Source organism: Physcomitrium patens, chromosome 19 (assembly GCF_059467195.1).
Source record: "Physcomitrium patens ecotype Gransden chromosome 19, ASM5946719v1, whole genome shotgun sequence".
Classification (NCBI taxonomy): Eukaryota; Viridiplantae; Streptophyta; class Bryopsida; order Funariales; family Funariaceae; genus Physcomitrium; species Physcomitrium patens.
Window position 1 is genome coordinate 6,431,432 of NC_143428.1, and position 17,905 is coordinate 6,449,336.

General features: G+C 42.4%; 1 protein-coding gene and 1 long non-coding RNA gene across 3 annotated transcripts; both read left to right on the forward strand.

The window, feature by feature from the left end:
• The first annotated feature begins 1,589 nt into the window (after positions 1–1,589).
• Positions 1,590–2,005, forward strand: LOC149987371 (uncharacterized). The gene is made up of 2 exons (XR_016498712.1): positions 1,590–1,766; positions 1,871–2,005. It is a non-coding gene; the product is annotated as an uncharacterized LOC149987371 (long non-coding RNA).
• Positions 2,006–10,497: 8,492 nt separating this feature from the next.
• LOC112272695 (uncharacterized) lies at positions 10,498–13,313 on the forward strand. Of its 2 annotated transcripts, none has more exons than XM_024500719.3 (3): positions 10,498–10,741; positions 11,617–11,774; positions 11,993–13,313. In XM_024500719.3, exon 3 carries the CDS (start codon positions 12,050–12,052, stop codon positions 12,659–12,661), a length of 612 nt encoding a protein of 203 aa, XP_024356487.1. In that variant the 5' UTR covers positions 10,498–10,741; positions 11,617–11,774; positions 11,993–12,049; the 3' UTR covers positions 12,662–13,313. The 2 variants fall into 2 exon arrangements, with proteins under 2 accessions (XP_024356487.1, XP_090100887.1); XM_090244761.1 differs by having other exon boundaries at positions 10,498–10,605.
• The last annotated feature ends 4,592 nt before the right edge of the window (positions 13,314–17,905 follow it).

Sequence of the window (17,905 nt, forward strand, 5' to 3'; positions counted from 1 at the left end):
ATGGACCTGCTAAAACATGCCTGAATCTATACAAACAGTTAGCGATTCATAGACTTCGTTGTCAACAGTTTTGTGGGTTGCCAACGCATACTTTCAATAATAGATAGATGGCAGAAACTGTACAACCAAGCAATTTTGTCAAGTTTTTGCAGGGCCTACAATATTTCATCCAATATTAAGGGGAGGGGAAAAAATAAAAATAAAAATAATCCTTCTTTTTTACCAGCACTTCGCAGTTAGTAGACCAACAGTCTTCACAACTCACTGAGTTTCTCGATGTTTGCGATGTGAATTGCACAAGATTTTTTACTGGGACCATCGTTCAGTTCCTTGTGAGCGCACCTTTTGGAAACAGAGAGTCGTTCAACTAATTCAGTGAACTGTAACATGCTTTGCATTACTTGAAATGTTACTGCTCCAATTGATCGGCAGCTGTTTATTTCCGACTGCGCAACGTGCCGCATGGTGTGCATATTGGATTGCAGAAGCTGATAAATACAGCTGTACCTTAATTTCTAGTTCATGATGAAATTTCAGTAGGATGTGATGTCAGCGATGCTGAGGGAACGAATCGCCATCTGCTATGTTTCACTTGCAGAAATGGGAATCTGCAAAAATTAGACTGTGGGTTCCTGTTTGCAACGTTCATGACGCTCAAGACCCGTGCTCACGCGCCGCCCTAAGCGTTGCTGCACCCCGCATGTGGTGCAGACGGATTCGATTTGCGACGACGAAAACTTATATTAAACAAATGTTACCGCAATCGAAAAACTTAAGGGATGAGGGCAATTTCCTCAGGAATCGATCACGAGGCGGTACGTGGCTTTGTCGGTTGCTGCGCCCACGGGAACCTTGCAAGGCAATCCTGGTGGTCTGTGGGAGCTGTGATTGAAGCACCGACATATTTACTATATTAAGACGTTTGAACGTCCAGGCGTGATTTCCACACCCGAGATCCATGCACACCGCATGATCGGGTCCAGCAGCAAAAAATAAACAAACAAATTAAATAAATAAATAAATGTGGATGCACTTTTTCGGAATTGCCTCCATGTAATCCTGACAGAATCTGGGAGATGTTCGAGTGGCGATGATGCGATTTTGTACTCTCTCCTTTCTCAAATACCCTTTACTCGCTGCCGACCTTTCAACAATGACAGTACCGATATGTAATCACCTTCCGAAACAATCATATCAGTACCTTCCAAGGATTGCAGACTAGGAGTCGGGGATTAATTATTATTCAAAAGGCGTCATTGATCGTCGCCTGCACTTTGCCTTGTTTGACCCAAGTTACAACCAACCAGTTCAGCATCGCAAGTTGGGGTTCATCCGGCACATGATCTTCGATATCCCACGGATCACATCAGCGTCGTCCAATGGCTGTGCAAGGAGTTCCAATGAGCATCCCGTCGCAACCGTCGGTCCCGGACAAAGAGCACACCATCCGAAACTATTACGGGCGCAGTTTGCGCCAGTAACCACCTCGGCGTCACCGAAAGCGTCGTGTCGACGATGCCGCTGTATAGAGATGCTGGAGCTATGTTGGCACCCAGGAATCCTATCGTCGCTATTGGATTTGATCAAACTCAACAGAAGCATTTTGCAATTCACCCACTAGACAGCCGCCAAAGGGTGATGCCATTAACCAAGAGCAAGTTTGACTCCCAATGTTGGGGCTGATTGATCGACAACTTGGCAATTTGACCTGGTGCGCCAATGGCTTCCGCTTCTCATTCATGTCGACAACGTTTCCGAGGATCACGGTACGTTTACAGCAGCTCCCCCCCTGCCGGCTCTTTTTGAAGTGCAAGCGTGCTCTGATCCTTTGATATCAACGTCAAATTTACTGGTCTTTTTGAAGATGCAGGGACGCCCGACATGGCGACAACACGGATGCAGCAGCAGCGAGGCAGGGGAGGGGCCCTGCATTACAGACCCCACAAGACCTAACCTTTCATCGGGGATTCGCCAAACTCTCTCTCTCTCTCTCTCTCTCTCTCACTGTGTGTGTGTGTATGTGTGTGTGCGTGTATATCAGTCCCAGTGTGTGTGTCCAACTCTCGCTTTGCCGAGGCTGAGGTTCGGAGTCCGAACCTGACAGGTTCGTCACCGCCACCGGAACCATCGAGCCGACCCACGTGAAGAAGCTTCCAATTCCGTGCTATTTGTCGCCCTTCGGGACCCGGATTATAAGTGGCAGATGCGGCGCTGTTTGGGGAGCTTGAAGCCGCGGGAAGGCGTGCGGCTTGGATGAGGATGGTCCCACGTGGTTGAGTGACAGAGGCTGTATTGTGGTCTGGGTTTGAATGGCACGGGCAGACGGGCAGACGGGCAGTTGGGGATTGAATTTCACAGACTGGGAGTAAAACAGACAAACAAACAAACAAGTAATAAATATGCACCAGAAATAAATCTGTGTTTTTGAAATTTATATTTTTTGAAAGCTACAGTGTATCTGAAAAAATATATATATATATATATATATATATGCATATATATATATCCGTAAAAAAAATTGACTTTATTATTTGATTGGTCACTCTTTTTCTTTTTCTTTTTTCTTCACACTCTCTCTCTCTCTCTCTCCCTCTCTCTCTCTCTCTCTCTCTCTCTATATATATATATATATATATATATATCTGGGTTATACTTATATTTGTAATTTTTACAATGAAATGAAAGATGGACTGACCTAATTTTCTTGATATTACTGCTCAATAAATAAATTAATAAATTAATTAATAATGCTTATATTTAACAAAGATTGTTACTTTTACAAAGATTAAAGGAATTTCTAAAAAATAAAGCATTTAATTCTTTTTAATTGTGTTGGTATGAATTATGTTTCGTGATTTTAATAAAGCGTGCTTAATTACGTAATGTAGTAATGTAGACGGAAAGAAATAAATAATTAAATAAGTGATCCATGACTGAGAGTGGCAGAGATGTCGATGAATGAGTAGTTGATGAACTCAGATAAAACTATGAAGTTCAGGTTCTGCACTGATTTTCAGCATTGAATATATTTCTAAATCAATCAAGCAAATGAACATATGTTGTTGTTAACTGAGGTGTATTGGTTTACTTTCATTTATTATGATACTCCATGAAATCAACGCAACTTGTTGAACTTTACTTTTAATTAACAGTAAAATGTTAAGTATGCTTAAGTTGCATATATTTTAAGTCAACAAACCTAAGTTATTAAAAAGACACAAACTATCCAAAGAACAATGTCCATGTTTTAAAAAGGTGATTATATTTTTTCTTACAAAGAATTTTGGCAATTCATTAATAACATATATGGGCATGCAGTTTTGTGTAATATTTTATGTCCATTTATATGTACATTCTTAAATGACTTAGCACAATTTTTGCTTTCTTATGGTTAAATTTTAGAAGTAGTTATTTGAACAAAATTAACTAAATTTTTGCAAATTTTCCATGACAATGGTACATATTCAACTTCTTCATTAATAATCTACAAACACACAAACACACACACACACACATATATATATATATATATATATATAGATATAATTGATATTGTTCTCAAGTTCTAAAAGAATTATATAAATTATAGAGTTGCTTTCATTTTAACACCTTCCCATTATTTGTTTTTTTAGTATTTATTTGCAATATACAGTGAAGTTAAATAGACTCATGCTTTTACTAGATAGACCTACTTTTGATGAAGAATATGATAATCATTATGAATGTGATTTGTTTTTATTAATTGCAGATCCAATAGTGGAGAAATGAATCTAGAGACCATGATTTTGTTCATGATGGGTGGATAAATTTAGTAATTTGTTGGGTCTATTTAACATTCCCATATACATATACAATAAAGGAGAAACTTTTTCATTTTATAACAAAACCTCCAAATAATTTCATCTATCCATTTAACATCAAACGTCTTTGTAATAGATCTGATGGAGTGATTTTAGAATCTTCCCAATTCGATCAGTTAGTGCTGATTCAATATTACCGTGCAACAACTAAGACACGTAATTCCCCATCCAACCTTTAAAACCATCAAAAGAGTAGAAAAGATTGTCCCTCGCATTGATCACCCATTTGTTCCTGTCGTCTTTGTATGTTTTGCGTGTAACGGCCGTGGAAGCAATTCATCACAAATTTCAATGATTTTTCACTATAGTGTGAAACAAAAACAAGAGGATCACCTCTTATGTTTTGGATCTGATCCCAAAGCTGCAGAGCTAGGGCGGCAGTACAACTTCTATCACAGACATGAGCAAACAATAGTAACAAAGTAATAACAGACTTTGTCACAAAAACCATCATGTGGTTGCTTCAGTTACATGCCGAAGAGCCATGAAATAACTGGTTGTTACTGTGCCTTACACAAGAGGAACAAAGAGGAGAAGAAACAATCCAGTAAGCAAGGAAGCAAACAACTAAAAATGAAAGAAGAAGGAGATGGCAGAGTCAATGAGCGGGCGTACTTTCGAGGAGGCCGGTCTCGAAAACTGTGCCGTCAGCTCGATCATGCCAGCAATGGGAGCAGTTCTCGCCGCTTTTCGATGTCCCAGTTGACACGAATAGTTGCGAAAGCGTGATTGCAGTGCCAATTCAGTATTGAAGAGAGGGGAAGCAAAGGGGTCCAATTCCAACGACGCCGCTCCGCACCCAACACTCCCCCCCCCCTTCCAGCTTTTTCTCCTCGTCGCCATGTGCCAGGTTCGGCAAGGTGGCAAAAGGAATACGTCATGGCTAAAAGGAATACCTCATGGCTAAAAGGAATACCTCATGGCTAAAAGATTGTCTTTAGCGATCCAAACATGGCGCATGCTTGCAGGCTTTGAGTCGGTGACGGTGAGAGACCTAGCTCGTCGTCTTCCGCCGCTTATCAGCTGCAGTGACTGGCACTTTCAACGTCTTTATCTTCTGGTTGTAGTAGTAAGTGGTGGTCCCAGAGCTGTCACGAGCCAGATGACTGGTGGCGAACAGTGCCACAAAAGGCTGACCGACTCCGCCTGATCCTAGCCAGACACAAGCTTTGCTTAGCCTCCTCGTAGCGCACTTTGCCACATGTGAGACTGCCTCGTGCTGCTTCCTCCTCCTCGTTTTTCTCCTCCTCTTTGCACCAGCTGCCAGTGAGGCGGAAAGTCTGGGCTGCAGCTGTGACAGGTGGGTGGTGCCCACTCCAGTCGGTGAGCAAGATTCCTAGAGAAGCGGCGCGGCGAGTCAAGGCAACTTGTAGTAGGTGCCAGCGCCATTGCATCAAAGAGAAGACGAAGAGTTCGCAGCAGCATCAGGATCAGCAGCAACAGCGGCACGATCAGGATCAGTGGGAGCCGGCAAAGGTGGCGGCGTCTCTGTTCCATGCGTGCCGGTTTGGCGGTGCCCCCACCACCACTAACCCCCACATGCTTCACTTCCAGCCTCCCTCTCATGTCTTCCTTCCCATGTCGTTACTTCGTTTTCTTCTTCGCAATCTCATGTTCTCTAACTCGGAGTCTCCAAACAAGCACCCATTTTCTAAATCAAAAGCCAGGTAAACATTACACACTTCATGAACAAAAGGCAAATAAATAAACTAACAAGATTCTGGATGAAGCTACAGATTTGAAACGGAGAACAAGTCTGTAGAGAATTTTAATTTTGATTAGAATGCCTAATGATCAAACAAACAAACGTCTTTGCAGGGCAATGTAGTCATACTTTGTTATTCTGGTTATTTATGAATTTTTAAGACATGTGATTTTCCCCAATGGATATAGTTGAATTTGATGCCAGACCTTGTTTTGGTAGAGGGAGAGTACCCCCCAAAGCTCAAATGTGTGTGCAATTCACCTGCATGCAAAATGAATATCCACAGAACCCTCCATTCTTTATGTTTGGTTTATTTAGATGCCAACTTGAGGGTATTAAGGGTGCCAAATAGTATGTCATTTAATTTTAGCAATTACACATGTAGAAGAGTACAAGTCCCAGGAGGCTTAGTCAAAACTGTGGAGACAAGAGCCACTTTTTGCATGGTTTTGGAGCAGTGACATTGAGTTTGGGCAACAATTCCCTAGTCAGTGTATGAAATATATATATATATATATATATATATATTGCAAAAGATGGTTGACCACAACCCTTAAATGATTGATCCAACCTAGTTTATTTGGTGGGGTTGAAATGTGAGGTGCTAATGGAATTGTACTTGATGGGAAATTGAATCTTGTGGGTTAAGAGATACTTGTGACAATGTGGTCACTTTTGGTGAAGAAGTGACTTTGTGAGCAACTTCTTTCATGTGTGGGAATATCAAAGTATCCACATAAATATAAATATAAATAAAAAGTTGAAGTATGAAAAATAAACTTGTCACATGAGAAGATCAAAACCAATCCTTTTGATTTTATGCCTCTTTCATGAAGCATTGACTTTGAATAAGATAAAATATTCTCAAAGTGGAAGGTTTTGATTTCTGATTGTGAAATATTTTATCTCACAATCTAAACTTTCATCACTAAAACTTACTAATATTTTACTGTGATTTTCTTAGACCATACATCTTCAAACAAACACATTCATCACAGTATGAAACATAGCAAAAATTGTTAAACATTCAAATATAATATATATATATATATTCTTTCTTTCTTTCTTTCATGGTTACTGGAAACACATACTGTTCTTTCATAATTCTAATGCTTTAGCATGTTGTGATATTCATTTTAGGATTGAACTCAGAGAGAAATTATTTTAAGCTTTCAGATTATATATGGTGTTGGAATTCTGCCATAGTTGAAACCTTTGCACATCATACATTGGACAGTACGTCTTCAAGGTATTAACTGAAGTATGGAACACAGATATATATATATATATATATATAAAGAGAGAGAGAGAGAGAGAGAGAGAGAGAGATCATTTCTTTGGTTCAACTTCTAGCACCGAAAGTGAAAAAGAATGGGCAATTTTTTTTTAATGAAAATGATGATAAAAAACAATTGAACATTCAAGAAACTTTTGGAAGTATTTTTCCCGGCGACATTGGTGGAAGGTGTCGTCAGGAATATTACTTTTATACCAGAGTTTAAGTATCCACCATCACTACATCATTGGCCCACTATAAAAATGTAAATGTGGAATGAATTGAGAAGCCTTGATATTTGCAATTAATTGAATGCATTCAATTCATGTAGCTACTAGTTTTGACCAACCGACTACCTCTGCCATGGTCAGGTTTGAAAGTCAGCTTCTTGACTTGAACTACCATACTTTAAGTTGGATTCATTTTTCTATTACTCCCTACACACTAGAATGACTTGTGTAGTGCGCCTCAACTGTAATTTGTTAGAACGGCCATCAACAACTCAACATATTTTTGGTGGATGGTTTCCATTCTTTTTTGTTTCTGTAACTCGTTTTGTTTGTGGATTGTATGACACTTCAAAAATGTGATTGAAGAAGACAATGGATATCAAGTGTTGTATGTGTTTGCACCACTCCAACGTCCAACTTCATATTCAGTTATGGACTCAATGTTTGGGATTAGAAAATACATAGCAATCTGGGCACGAACAAAAAAAATGGCACGCAGGGGAAGAATTAGCTGCGAGAAGATGTTGCTGATGCAAGCGACATGGTTGCCGCACTCACCGCCGTAGCACTTGCCTATTGCAGCAACTGTTGAGAGAACCCAACGAGCAATCTCCAGCTCACAAGGCTCGACGTGCTGTCTCAACAAACAAATCCGAGAACGTGGAATGACGGTGAAATGAACCGTCTTTGCAGTTTTTGAGTGTTCCACATTGATGCAAGTTAAATGAATGCCAGTCAGCGAGCAGAATAGAATGTGCTCGTTGTGCGAAGTCCGATTGGGGCGTTTCGCGCACCGTCTTCAGGGTCCAGAAGGTGCAGTGATGAGCGCATGCCAGCAGCGATACGATGGGACTCGGAATCCTCAAGTGGTAATCCTGAGCCAGAGCACCCCACGTCTGTGTCAATTCGTGATTCTGCTCATGGATCGCACAACGGCGGCGCCTTAGTCCATGCGCGCCCGGTGCACCATATTCCCTCGCATCTACTGAAACCCGCTGGACCCGTCCACCTCGAGCGGCGCTTCCTCCGCACAGCCGTCCGGAACTTTCGCGGCAGAGTGTGAAGAGCAGTTACAAACATTTAGTCATGACACGACAGACTGCAAGCTTTCATCACTCATCCACCAGACTCCGCCAAAGATGACGCCACTTCCACAACCGTCAGCACTGACTTCCCCGCCCCCCTAAACTCCAAATCTTTCGATTATTAGATTCAACGCAGCACACCACGGAGCGCTGGCCGACCACACTATAATTCAGACCCATCGAAAAAAAAAAAAAAAAATCCTTCAAAAGATTGTTTTCCTCTCCCCCCCCACTGCAGCACATCGACGGTTGCCTAAGTGCCCACGAGACCGTTCACACAGGTCATTCATGCCCTGGCCGCGCTGATGCTCGAGATCCCCATGCAGATCCCGCGGCGCCTCGTCTGTCCCACCGGAGCCTGCAAAAGGTTCGCCTGGACAAAAATATAAAAAGTAAAATTATAAAGAAAAACGTAAACGTCAGTGGGGCATAGTTTGTCTGAAGGAAAGCGTGGTCACGTTAGCAGCTGAGCTCTCTCTAACGTGATGAACCTGCCTTTCTTACTGTCCACGCTGGGCGATGAATACTACTTCATTCGTTCTTCAGCCGTTCATTCGTTCGTTCATTCGTTCTTCTGGCTTGTGGGTGAAGGTTGAGGGTGCTACATGCGTGTGGAGTTTAGTTTCAATAATCGCATTGATAAAATAATAAAAATAAAAATAAGAAGCTAGCATCGTTGTCATGAACTATACAAAATGAAGGCAAGAATGAAAAAGGATGAATGTGTATACATGTATACATGTATGTACGTATGTATTTATCTTATACGTGAAGGCATTGAATCTCTTTATTTATCTGTCCATAACTAAATCAAATACTACTCTATACTAGGTGTTTACACACTGTATACAAATATTTGATAGAAGATACTCCGTTGCAATCTTGTCAACCTTTTCTTTTTCGACTGGTATTTGTTTTTTGGTTGAATGTATCAACCAAGTCGTATTCATTACAGGATACCCAATTGATAGACGAGTTCAAAAATTATCATTTTCTTGCTCTACATATTTATACTAAAAAGTAAGGGCTTTCAAAAATATATGTTGCATTTTTATATTTTCATTTGATTTCATTGTTGTGTCCATAGAATATGTTCATGCAATTAGTTTGTTTTGGTTTTGGTTTTGTTTTTTTTTTGTTTTTTGTTTTTTGTTTTTTGTTTTTTTTTCATTCTCTAGTACAACATCATTGAGTTTTGATTGTTTTGAATGTTACATATCCCAAATTATTCCTTAAAAAAACCAAACCAAATTAATGTTATTTTTCACTTTTCAGGAGTAGTAATAATAAAATAAACCATTACAGTGACTTCACACAAAATACTACATGTAGAATCGGGATGTCATTTTACCACCAACATTGCCTTCCTGAAGTGATTAAAAAATAAGTGAGTGTCAAACCATTGTATTGATTGTCATACAAAGAAAGAAGAAAGCATACATAAAGGGGACACTGCAGGGAAGATGGATATAAATAACAATAACAATAATAATAAGGATAAAAAAGAATAAAAAGGAACGAGAATTCGCCGGTAATTTTAGCGTGGAAAACGATGTTCATGTCGAGACATGAGGACTCAAGAATAGATGATGTCCTAAATCCCTCAGTATATGCTAAATTTAGCTAAATTCAACCCAATTGCTCCTCAGATTGGCAAACTGGCAAATTTCGAACATAATTGTGAAAATGATCCCTCAATACCCTGAAAGCGAAAAGTTACGAGTGCAACGCTTTTTTGGCGGGTCCAGAACAACCAAACACGCCGTGATTGCGATTTCATTGAAATGTAATTCGGGAGAACGGGGTCAGAGGCGGGGAATGTGAAATCCATCCACCCACCCTCCCACATCCATCCACACACAGCCATACATTCACATCCACCACCACACACTCATCTATCAATCCACTAATACATCCATGAAACAGATGAAAGGGATACGGATGAATGAAGAGAGCGGAGGAGGGAGAGGGCGGGGGCGGGGGGCCTGGCAGCGGCGGAGAAGGCGGGGAGGGAGTGGGGGGACGGGAACCCCAGGTAGTGGCGGTGGGGGGGGCGGTAGAGCCCACGCGGCCCACTCTCCACGACTCTCTCCTTCCCCTTCCGTTCCTTGTGCGCTGTGAGTGAGCAAGAGAGTGAGTGTGAGCGAGTGAGTGAGTGGGGTTGGTGTGGTGGTGGTGTTCCTTTTCCCAACTCCTCCCCTCTTTGCTCTCCAGTTTCGCTCCGCATCACCCGCTAACGCCACGGCGATACCCCAGCGCCATTTCCGTAGATGCTTCCTCTGCATCCCCACCCTTCCACTCTTCTCTCTGCTCTGCTCTCTCTCTCTCGCTTTAGCATAGCTGTGTTTCTCTTCAGAGTCTCCATAGTCTTGACTTCCGCTTCCCCCTCTCTCTTCCGAACCCAGCCATCGCGCACCGCAGCAAATACCCCATTCTACTAGTGCTCGAGGTGCGGCACACCGGCTTCACTTCCCTTCCCTGTCTGCCTCCCTGCCGACGCATCTTGGACTTCGGTGGTGTCTGGGTGCTGCTGTCTGTAGATGTTGGGTGTGGACCTGTCTGCCCTCCCCCCTTGCTCTCTCTTGGTACATATTCGCTCACATCCCCTCGTTACCGTCTATGTGTGTGCGCGTGTGTGTGTGTGTGTGTGTTTGTGTGTTGCCCTTGGCTTTGGGTTTTACTGGCTTTTGATGGGGTCGATCAGGAGCTGTTGGGGGGTAGGAGGAGCTACGCGATCTTCATTGTTGGCGTCTAAGCTGAATAGAGCTCCTATTGGTCTCATGGCCTGGTGGAGTTTGGTTGTGTGTTTCAGGATTTGGGTTTGGTTTAAAGCTTTTAAGGGTCTGATTGCTAACGTTGTTGCGAGGGCGCTGGGTTGGTCTTGGTGGGCTTCGTCTTCAAGTTCTGGATACGCTTGATTTTCTTACGGGCAAGGCGTGTTTGTGGGTCTTATTGTGACCTCCTTCGCTTTTGTGTCTCTGACGATGCTTCTAGCGGAGGAGGTGGTGTGGGGTGCTGTGGGCTCAATGCATGGACTGCGTATGTGACATTTCTGTGAGAATAGGGCGTCGCATCCGGTGTTAGTTTCGACTGCAAACGAGCAGAGTAGTCTTGTAGTGATATCGGCTGTATCGCATCCTTGGTTTATTGGTTGTTTATCACATATAGGTTATAATCTCTATGAGTAGAACTCGCAACATGTTTTTCTCGCGAAATGGGGACCTTCGCCTTGTTCACTTACACGGATGTGCAAACAGTGGACACTTGATCGTCTTCGATCTACATGTGAAATCCTTCGGTTTATCATTGGAGCCCGGAGGCGGTGATGCAATGGACTTCAGTGTGAAGTGACGTGCTTGTGCTACCTATGGGACGTGTTAACATAGTTGTTTTGCACTGCTGAGACGCTACAGAGATAACTTATCCTTTCTCATTGCTAATCGTCTTTTCTTGCATACAGACGACGTGATTGCCCTTACCATCTTTGAGAGATGCCCTACATGACCCCATGTGTTAATAAAGCTTAGCAAGGTCTTCTGGGAGCGCACAACAAAAACACACTTTCAACTGGATCACTTCTGAATTTAGTGTCTATTGACGATTGTGACCAAATCAAAGGTCAGTTGCTTAATTCCTTCTTTTTGGACATGATTTATTATTCTGTTGCATTCTTTCCTTTGTATTATAAGGGGAAAAAACAAGTTAAAATTGAATGGACCATGGATATTGTCCTAAACACATTGCCCAGGAATTGCACCTTTTTGCTTTTGACTTGGGGATGGACTAGGATGTGAGTTGTTCGTTGACTAAGCTTTTGGTTTCTCTTTCTGCCGCAGTTCGCGCGAGAACTTTAGAAGTATCAGCTTCGAGCGGGAGGCTTGTTAGTATAGTTAATGAATTTGACAATATCAAGCATCCTTGAACAGGGCCGGCCCAAATCAAAGAATTGGTGGGATCCCTGCGGAGGTGGCAAGGCGAGAGAGCAGGGGTTGCAGCTACCGAGCAAAATAGACTCAGCAAGGGTCAAGAACGAAGTTGATGAGAGCAAGTCTGAATCAAGCCAAGAAGAAGAGAGGAAAGGAATGCGGTTAGCGGCAAGAGATGATAGCGGTCAGAATGCGCTTAAATTTCGGAATATAGATTTGAATAAGGTGCCATCCGCATGGGATTCAGATGATGTGAGTGTTGGCACTGGCGATACTACTATCTTTAGAGGAGTTCGGCACCGGCCTGAGTTGAACAAATGGGTGACCGAAATTCGACCCACATCGCAGAAGCGCAAAATCTGGCTGGGCACATATGAAACCCCTGAAGAGGCCGCGCGTGCGTATGATGTGGGCATCTTCTACACCAAGAAGAAAATCCCCTACAATTTCGAGGATTCGCCGCAGCAGCTGCAGCTCTACCCCATCCCCCCAGAGCTTCCGTGGGAGAGCTTCGCCGCCCTTGTGAAGCAGAGGGCGACCTCGGCTGCTAAGCGTGCGAGAGTACCTTCTTCCGGCTAAAGAAAGAGGGAGAGAGGACAGATAGACAGAGGCACGGTTACGTTAGCGGCGTCGGTTCTAGGTTGGACCCAGCAGTGCAAGCAAGACTGGTCGGCTGAGAATTACCATCGGATGCGAACTCGCCAATCCATGTGGGCCATGATGTTGATGTTCGAATGAGTTGCTTAAAGGTTACGAGTTCCAACCACTTGAGCATGAAGCGAAGCCCACACGGAGCAGTACAATGGAGTTAATACTTAGGTTGTAGGTGGTTTTGTTCAGAATAATAATCAATCTTCATGGCTGTTATGGCCAGCCGTTGGGGTGGTGTGTGCATGGTGCACGTGTGCAGCAGCAGAAGAAGAGAAATGTATGTATGTGATTTTCAATCGCCGTCCTCTTCATCTTTTATCATGTTGTGCTCACACTTGATATTCTTTCTTGGACCAGCTGAAACCCTCTCCCTCTGTCACTGGACGTCATGATAGATGAGAGAAATGCAGGCAGATCAGGAGCTTACAGTTCGTGAACTACTCTGTAAAGGCTGCCGAGTCCTCCAGCGAGGAAATTGTATATTTTGATGTGGTAGGACGGGTCCCTTGCAGCTGTTCATCTCTGTAAAGCATTTCTCTTATGAACGACCACGATCATTCGTGCAGGGCACTGCTCATGAGCTAGTTGTAAACACTGAGGTGGTTTACTTTTGCTAGTTGTATGCACTTCAACTGGGTTTGGCAGTTTTTTGGGTAGATTTAAGTGTTGAAAATTCGTTGTCCAGTTTGTGTGAGAGACTGATTTTCCAGACCTCAAATTTAAAGAAAAGTGCTCTAAAGAGAATAGGTAAAACCCTGATATCATCGTGGTACTTGTGCCGACCGAGAGATGTGATGTTATTCTGACTTCACTGCCTGCAATTGTTTCAATTATGCTCTGTTGGATAAGCAGTCAGACCTAATCGTGAACAATTTTAATCTGGGATTGTACTACTACGCTGGAAGCAGAGACGTACAGTTAAAGTTGAGCCGAAGATTTTGAAATCTGATGTCACAAGCAACATGGTTTGCTGCACACGGAAGAGGATAGGAAGATCCACCAATATCAGATTATGTCCCTCCCCCATGAAACGACTAAATAGCTCGCGACTTGGACATCGGGTTCTCTTATCTCTTCTTGTTTTCTTTCCTCTGTGTTGACTCGATTTGGGTGGTTTTTCTCATTGAATTCATAATTGCTTCTAAGTGAGCCTGATTCCAGACCAACGGCGCTTTTTTGTTGCGAGGAAGAAAATTATATATACAGACATAGATAAACAGTTGGCCTTGATTCTTCTGCCCCACTAAACCAGCCAACCCGAGGACACGCCCAGGCTCATTTGTCACATTCCATCACAATAGTGTGGACGTTGTCTGCATTGATGATAGAAGAGAAATAAATAGGAAAAACACGAAATCTGTTTAGATCAGGGAGCGGTCTTGTGAGACGTGAGGAGGGGTGGTGAGGATCAGCATATTTGAAGGAATGAAATGGTCATTGTAGAAAAAGATGCCTTTTCGAAAATAGTTAGATAAATTGTGTTAGTTTTTTTTGAAAATTCTGCGTGAGTGTAAGGGACCTGTGAGTGGTATTGGGCAGGTCATATTGCAACAAATGATTTTCTTTTCTTTTCTTATTCTTCTTTTTTTTCTTTTTCTCTCTTTTCAACTCATTTCAAAGGTTCAGAAACACCCATGAATAGTAGTTGGATCCAAGTTCTCAAAAAATAAAATTAAACTGGTTGTTGGTGGGTCTTTCTTACCAAGAAACCATGAAACAGATGCAGAGCCAGATCCTCATACCCTGAGCTTCTAGCACAAGGTTTATTAGTCTGAACACGACAGGACTTTACTAAAGAAATAATTTCAGAGAAATTAATAAATAAAAAATTACATACTCATGCACATATATATATATATATATCTAGCACGAAGAAGAAAAAGATGGGTAAAAAATGTTTGATTATGTTTGATTATTTACTCTTTCCAGTTTTGAAAACCCATAATACATTTTATTAATGCCACAACTTTGTTGCTTTACTATGGTAAGATAATAAACTGCAACTCAACTCAAATCAATGCTCTTCAAAACAATTTCTATACACATGAATATGAGTTTTAGAAAACAACCTATTAAAATAAGGGAAAATATCATTTGTACCCCTCAAATATGTTGAAATATCAAAAATACCCATATATTCTTGATAATAGCATATGTACCCTCTACCTTGATTAAGATATTAGAAATCTGACAATTCCATTAATAAGTTTTGTTTACATATGGGCCAAAAAAAAATGAATCGCGCATAATGTGTACTCTCAGGCAGATTGTAAGAAAAGAAAAAGAATAGTGTCGCAGCTGCCCGATAACGCACAGCATGCGGCTCTCTCCTGCAGTATCTCGCCCTCCATCGCCTCCGTTAATGTTTTATCTCATTGTGGTTGTAAATCTGAACTTCTCAGTATTCCCTTTCTGCTGAAGGAGAACACATGATACAACATCAAGTGGTTCGATTTCGATCAAACATGTTGTAAGCAAGATTCAACAGTGTCCATTCCAGAACTTTTTGCCGTTCGTTGAGTAGTTTCGTTGGCGAAAACACAATCAAAAACACATCTTCATTCATATTAGCACTCTCAGATCACCAAGCCTCAGTTGTGAAGTGAGCGCGACGGTTGCCACGTGCATACATCGACACGAACCAAATTTTATGTTGCCATCTTGCTTTTGTGATAACTTTGGAATTTTGACAACCCTCCATCCAGCCGCGGACGAGAAGCTAAGACAATCACAAGGTCAGCGGAGATTGGGATCGATTACTATCTCCATCACCAAGTGTCAGTCCTCAGCCCAAGTCCCACTGGGTTAGTCCTTTGGAAGCAAGTGACCGTCTTTTGCTGCAAACTCTCAAATCCATAGTGTGAAACGATGTTGTTAAGAAATTTCTATTTGTTTCACAAATACAGGACCTTGCCTCACCGCAGCATGAACGTTACAATGGCAAAGTGATCATGAACTTGTGAACCCCACGATGACAACCCTGTGCCTGAAACGTGCTCATGTTTTAGACGAGGTCGTGGGTACCCCACAAAGCAAAGAGCTCTGCTCCTCCTGGCTGGAGACATGCTGATGATGCCCAACGCCCCACAAAGTGTGATCTTGTGTCCCATCTCCGTGTTGGCTATGGTAGTGTGGCTGTCAGGTTTCATGCAAATCATCCACTAGTCTTGTTTTTGCAGCATCCAATCTTATATCTTGGCTATGGTGGTGGTATCTCTCTCTCTCTGGCTACCTCGTTGAATCCGCCAACGTTGTGTGGGATCCAATCTATATGTGTGGCAAAGTTAATTTTATGGAAATACTGCATTAGCATTGATAGGAGGTGCTATTGGCGGAATTCTTGTAGGAGACTTCGTTTTCAAATGCTGCTTCCTAGGTTCCAAACAAACTATATCCATTTACAGAAGAATAATATGGAAGCTATGAGTTGGGGGAGAGTTCTTTCACTATTTCGCTTTAGTGAATGACCCCTCCTCGTCATATACAAGAAACAGAATACAAAATGTCTCGTTGCTGCTTTGGTGAGCTTTAGGGATTGAGTCACTGTTACTGGCTCAATGAGTTGAGCCGCCTATTAGAATCTGCAATTTCTTTCTGATTCTTTGATCATTCATTTAAAAGTTTAGCCACATTGGGATCCTGTACTCAACTCATAGGGATCATTTTCTTTGCTGGTCAATGCTGCTGCTGTATTACCTACCTCACGCGTTTTACATGAAGTAATACAGCCTTGAAGTGAAGACAATATGATTCTACAACTCAAATCTACCACCGGTCTTTTCACAGTCTTTTCACAGCATAACTTTTACACCTACCCAACCCACTGGGATCATATTGATAAGTATCTGCGAGAGTGCTAATGAGAATGAATATGTGTTTTTGATTATGTTTTCGCCAGCGAAACAGCTCAACGAAAGGCAAAGAGTTCTGCAGTGGGCATGGTCAAATTTCGCTTACAACATGTTTAATCGAAATCGAACCACTTGATGTTGTATCATGTATTCTCCTTCATCAGAAAGGAAATACTGAGAAGTTCAGATTTACAACAACTGGGAGATAAAGCATTAACGGAGGCGACGGAGGACGGGATACTGCGGGGGAGCGAGATGCTCAGGGGGGACGGAGGAGAGAGCCGCATGCTGTGGCACTCTCCTTTTGTTTTTTCTTCAGACAATCTGCCTGAGAGTGCACATTATGCGGGACTCCTTTTTTTTTCTTTTTTCTTTTTTGGCCCATATGAAGACAAAACACATTAATGGAATTGCAGATTTCTAATGCAGGTTGGAGGATACACATGCTATTATGAACAATTCTAGGGTATATATGCTATTATCAAGAATATACGGATATTTTTGATATTTTGACGTATTTGAGGGGTGCAAATGATATTTCCCCTTAAAATAAAACATAATAAAATAGTAAACACTACCAAAGTGGACCTAGGAGACAAGATTGCTCAGCAAAATGAGGTTGCCGAAGTAAGAAATAGCGATTTGTTTTGTCTCCCAGCTTCAATTTTCTCAATTCTCAACCATCCAATCACAATGAGCATTCCCAAGCTTCGACTTCCCGTTGGTACATATTGCTCCGTTTACACTTCATTCTCCAACTATGATTGAATGCGAGAAAAACATCAGAAAATGCTCTCTGTAGCTCACAACGTAACGAAAACTGTTGGCGAAACATCCGTCTCGCGTCATCGAGTCACGGAGCAGAAATTGGCTGGCTTGGCTAAGCTTGTGGTGACTCATTTGTTTGTTATTTCCCCCCCCCCCCCCCCATCAAGTTGTTACTGTCATGGAGGGTAATTGCAAATCGGAAGGCGATGTTTACGCCGTGTTGACAAGGTAGGTACCGAACGGGTGGGCAGCGAGGGAGGGAGGGAGGGAGAGAGGAGAGAGTCAGTTCATGATCCCTGCCAGGACTTGCCAGGTCGCAGAGATTCAGTCGGCGGCATAACGAGCATCAGACTGTACATGCACCTCCGATCCAATGAGCACGGCCTGAATATAGCCGATATCCTGAAATAGGCAAAAGAAAAGAGAAAAACCAGAGGAAAAAAAACTGGTTCAAATGCATCGCTAATTGATGACTCAGCCTGGAGATGTGCACCTATCCGGTATATTGCCCCGGCATCTTCTGATCGGGACTGCGCGCCTGTCCGTTCCAAGT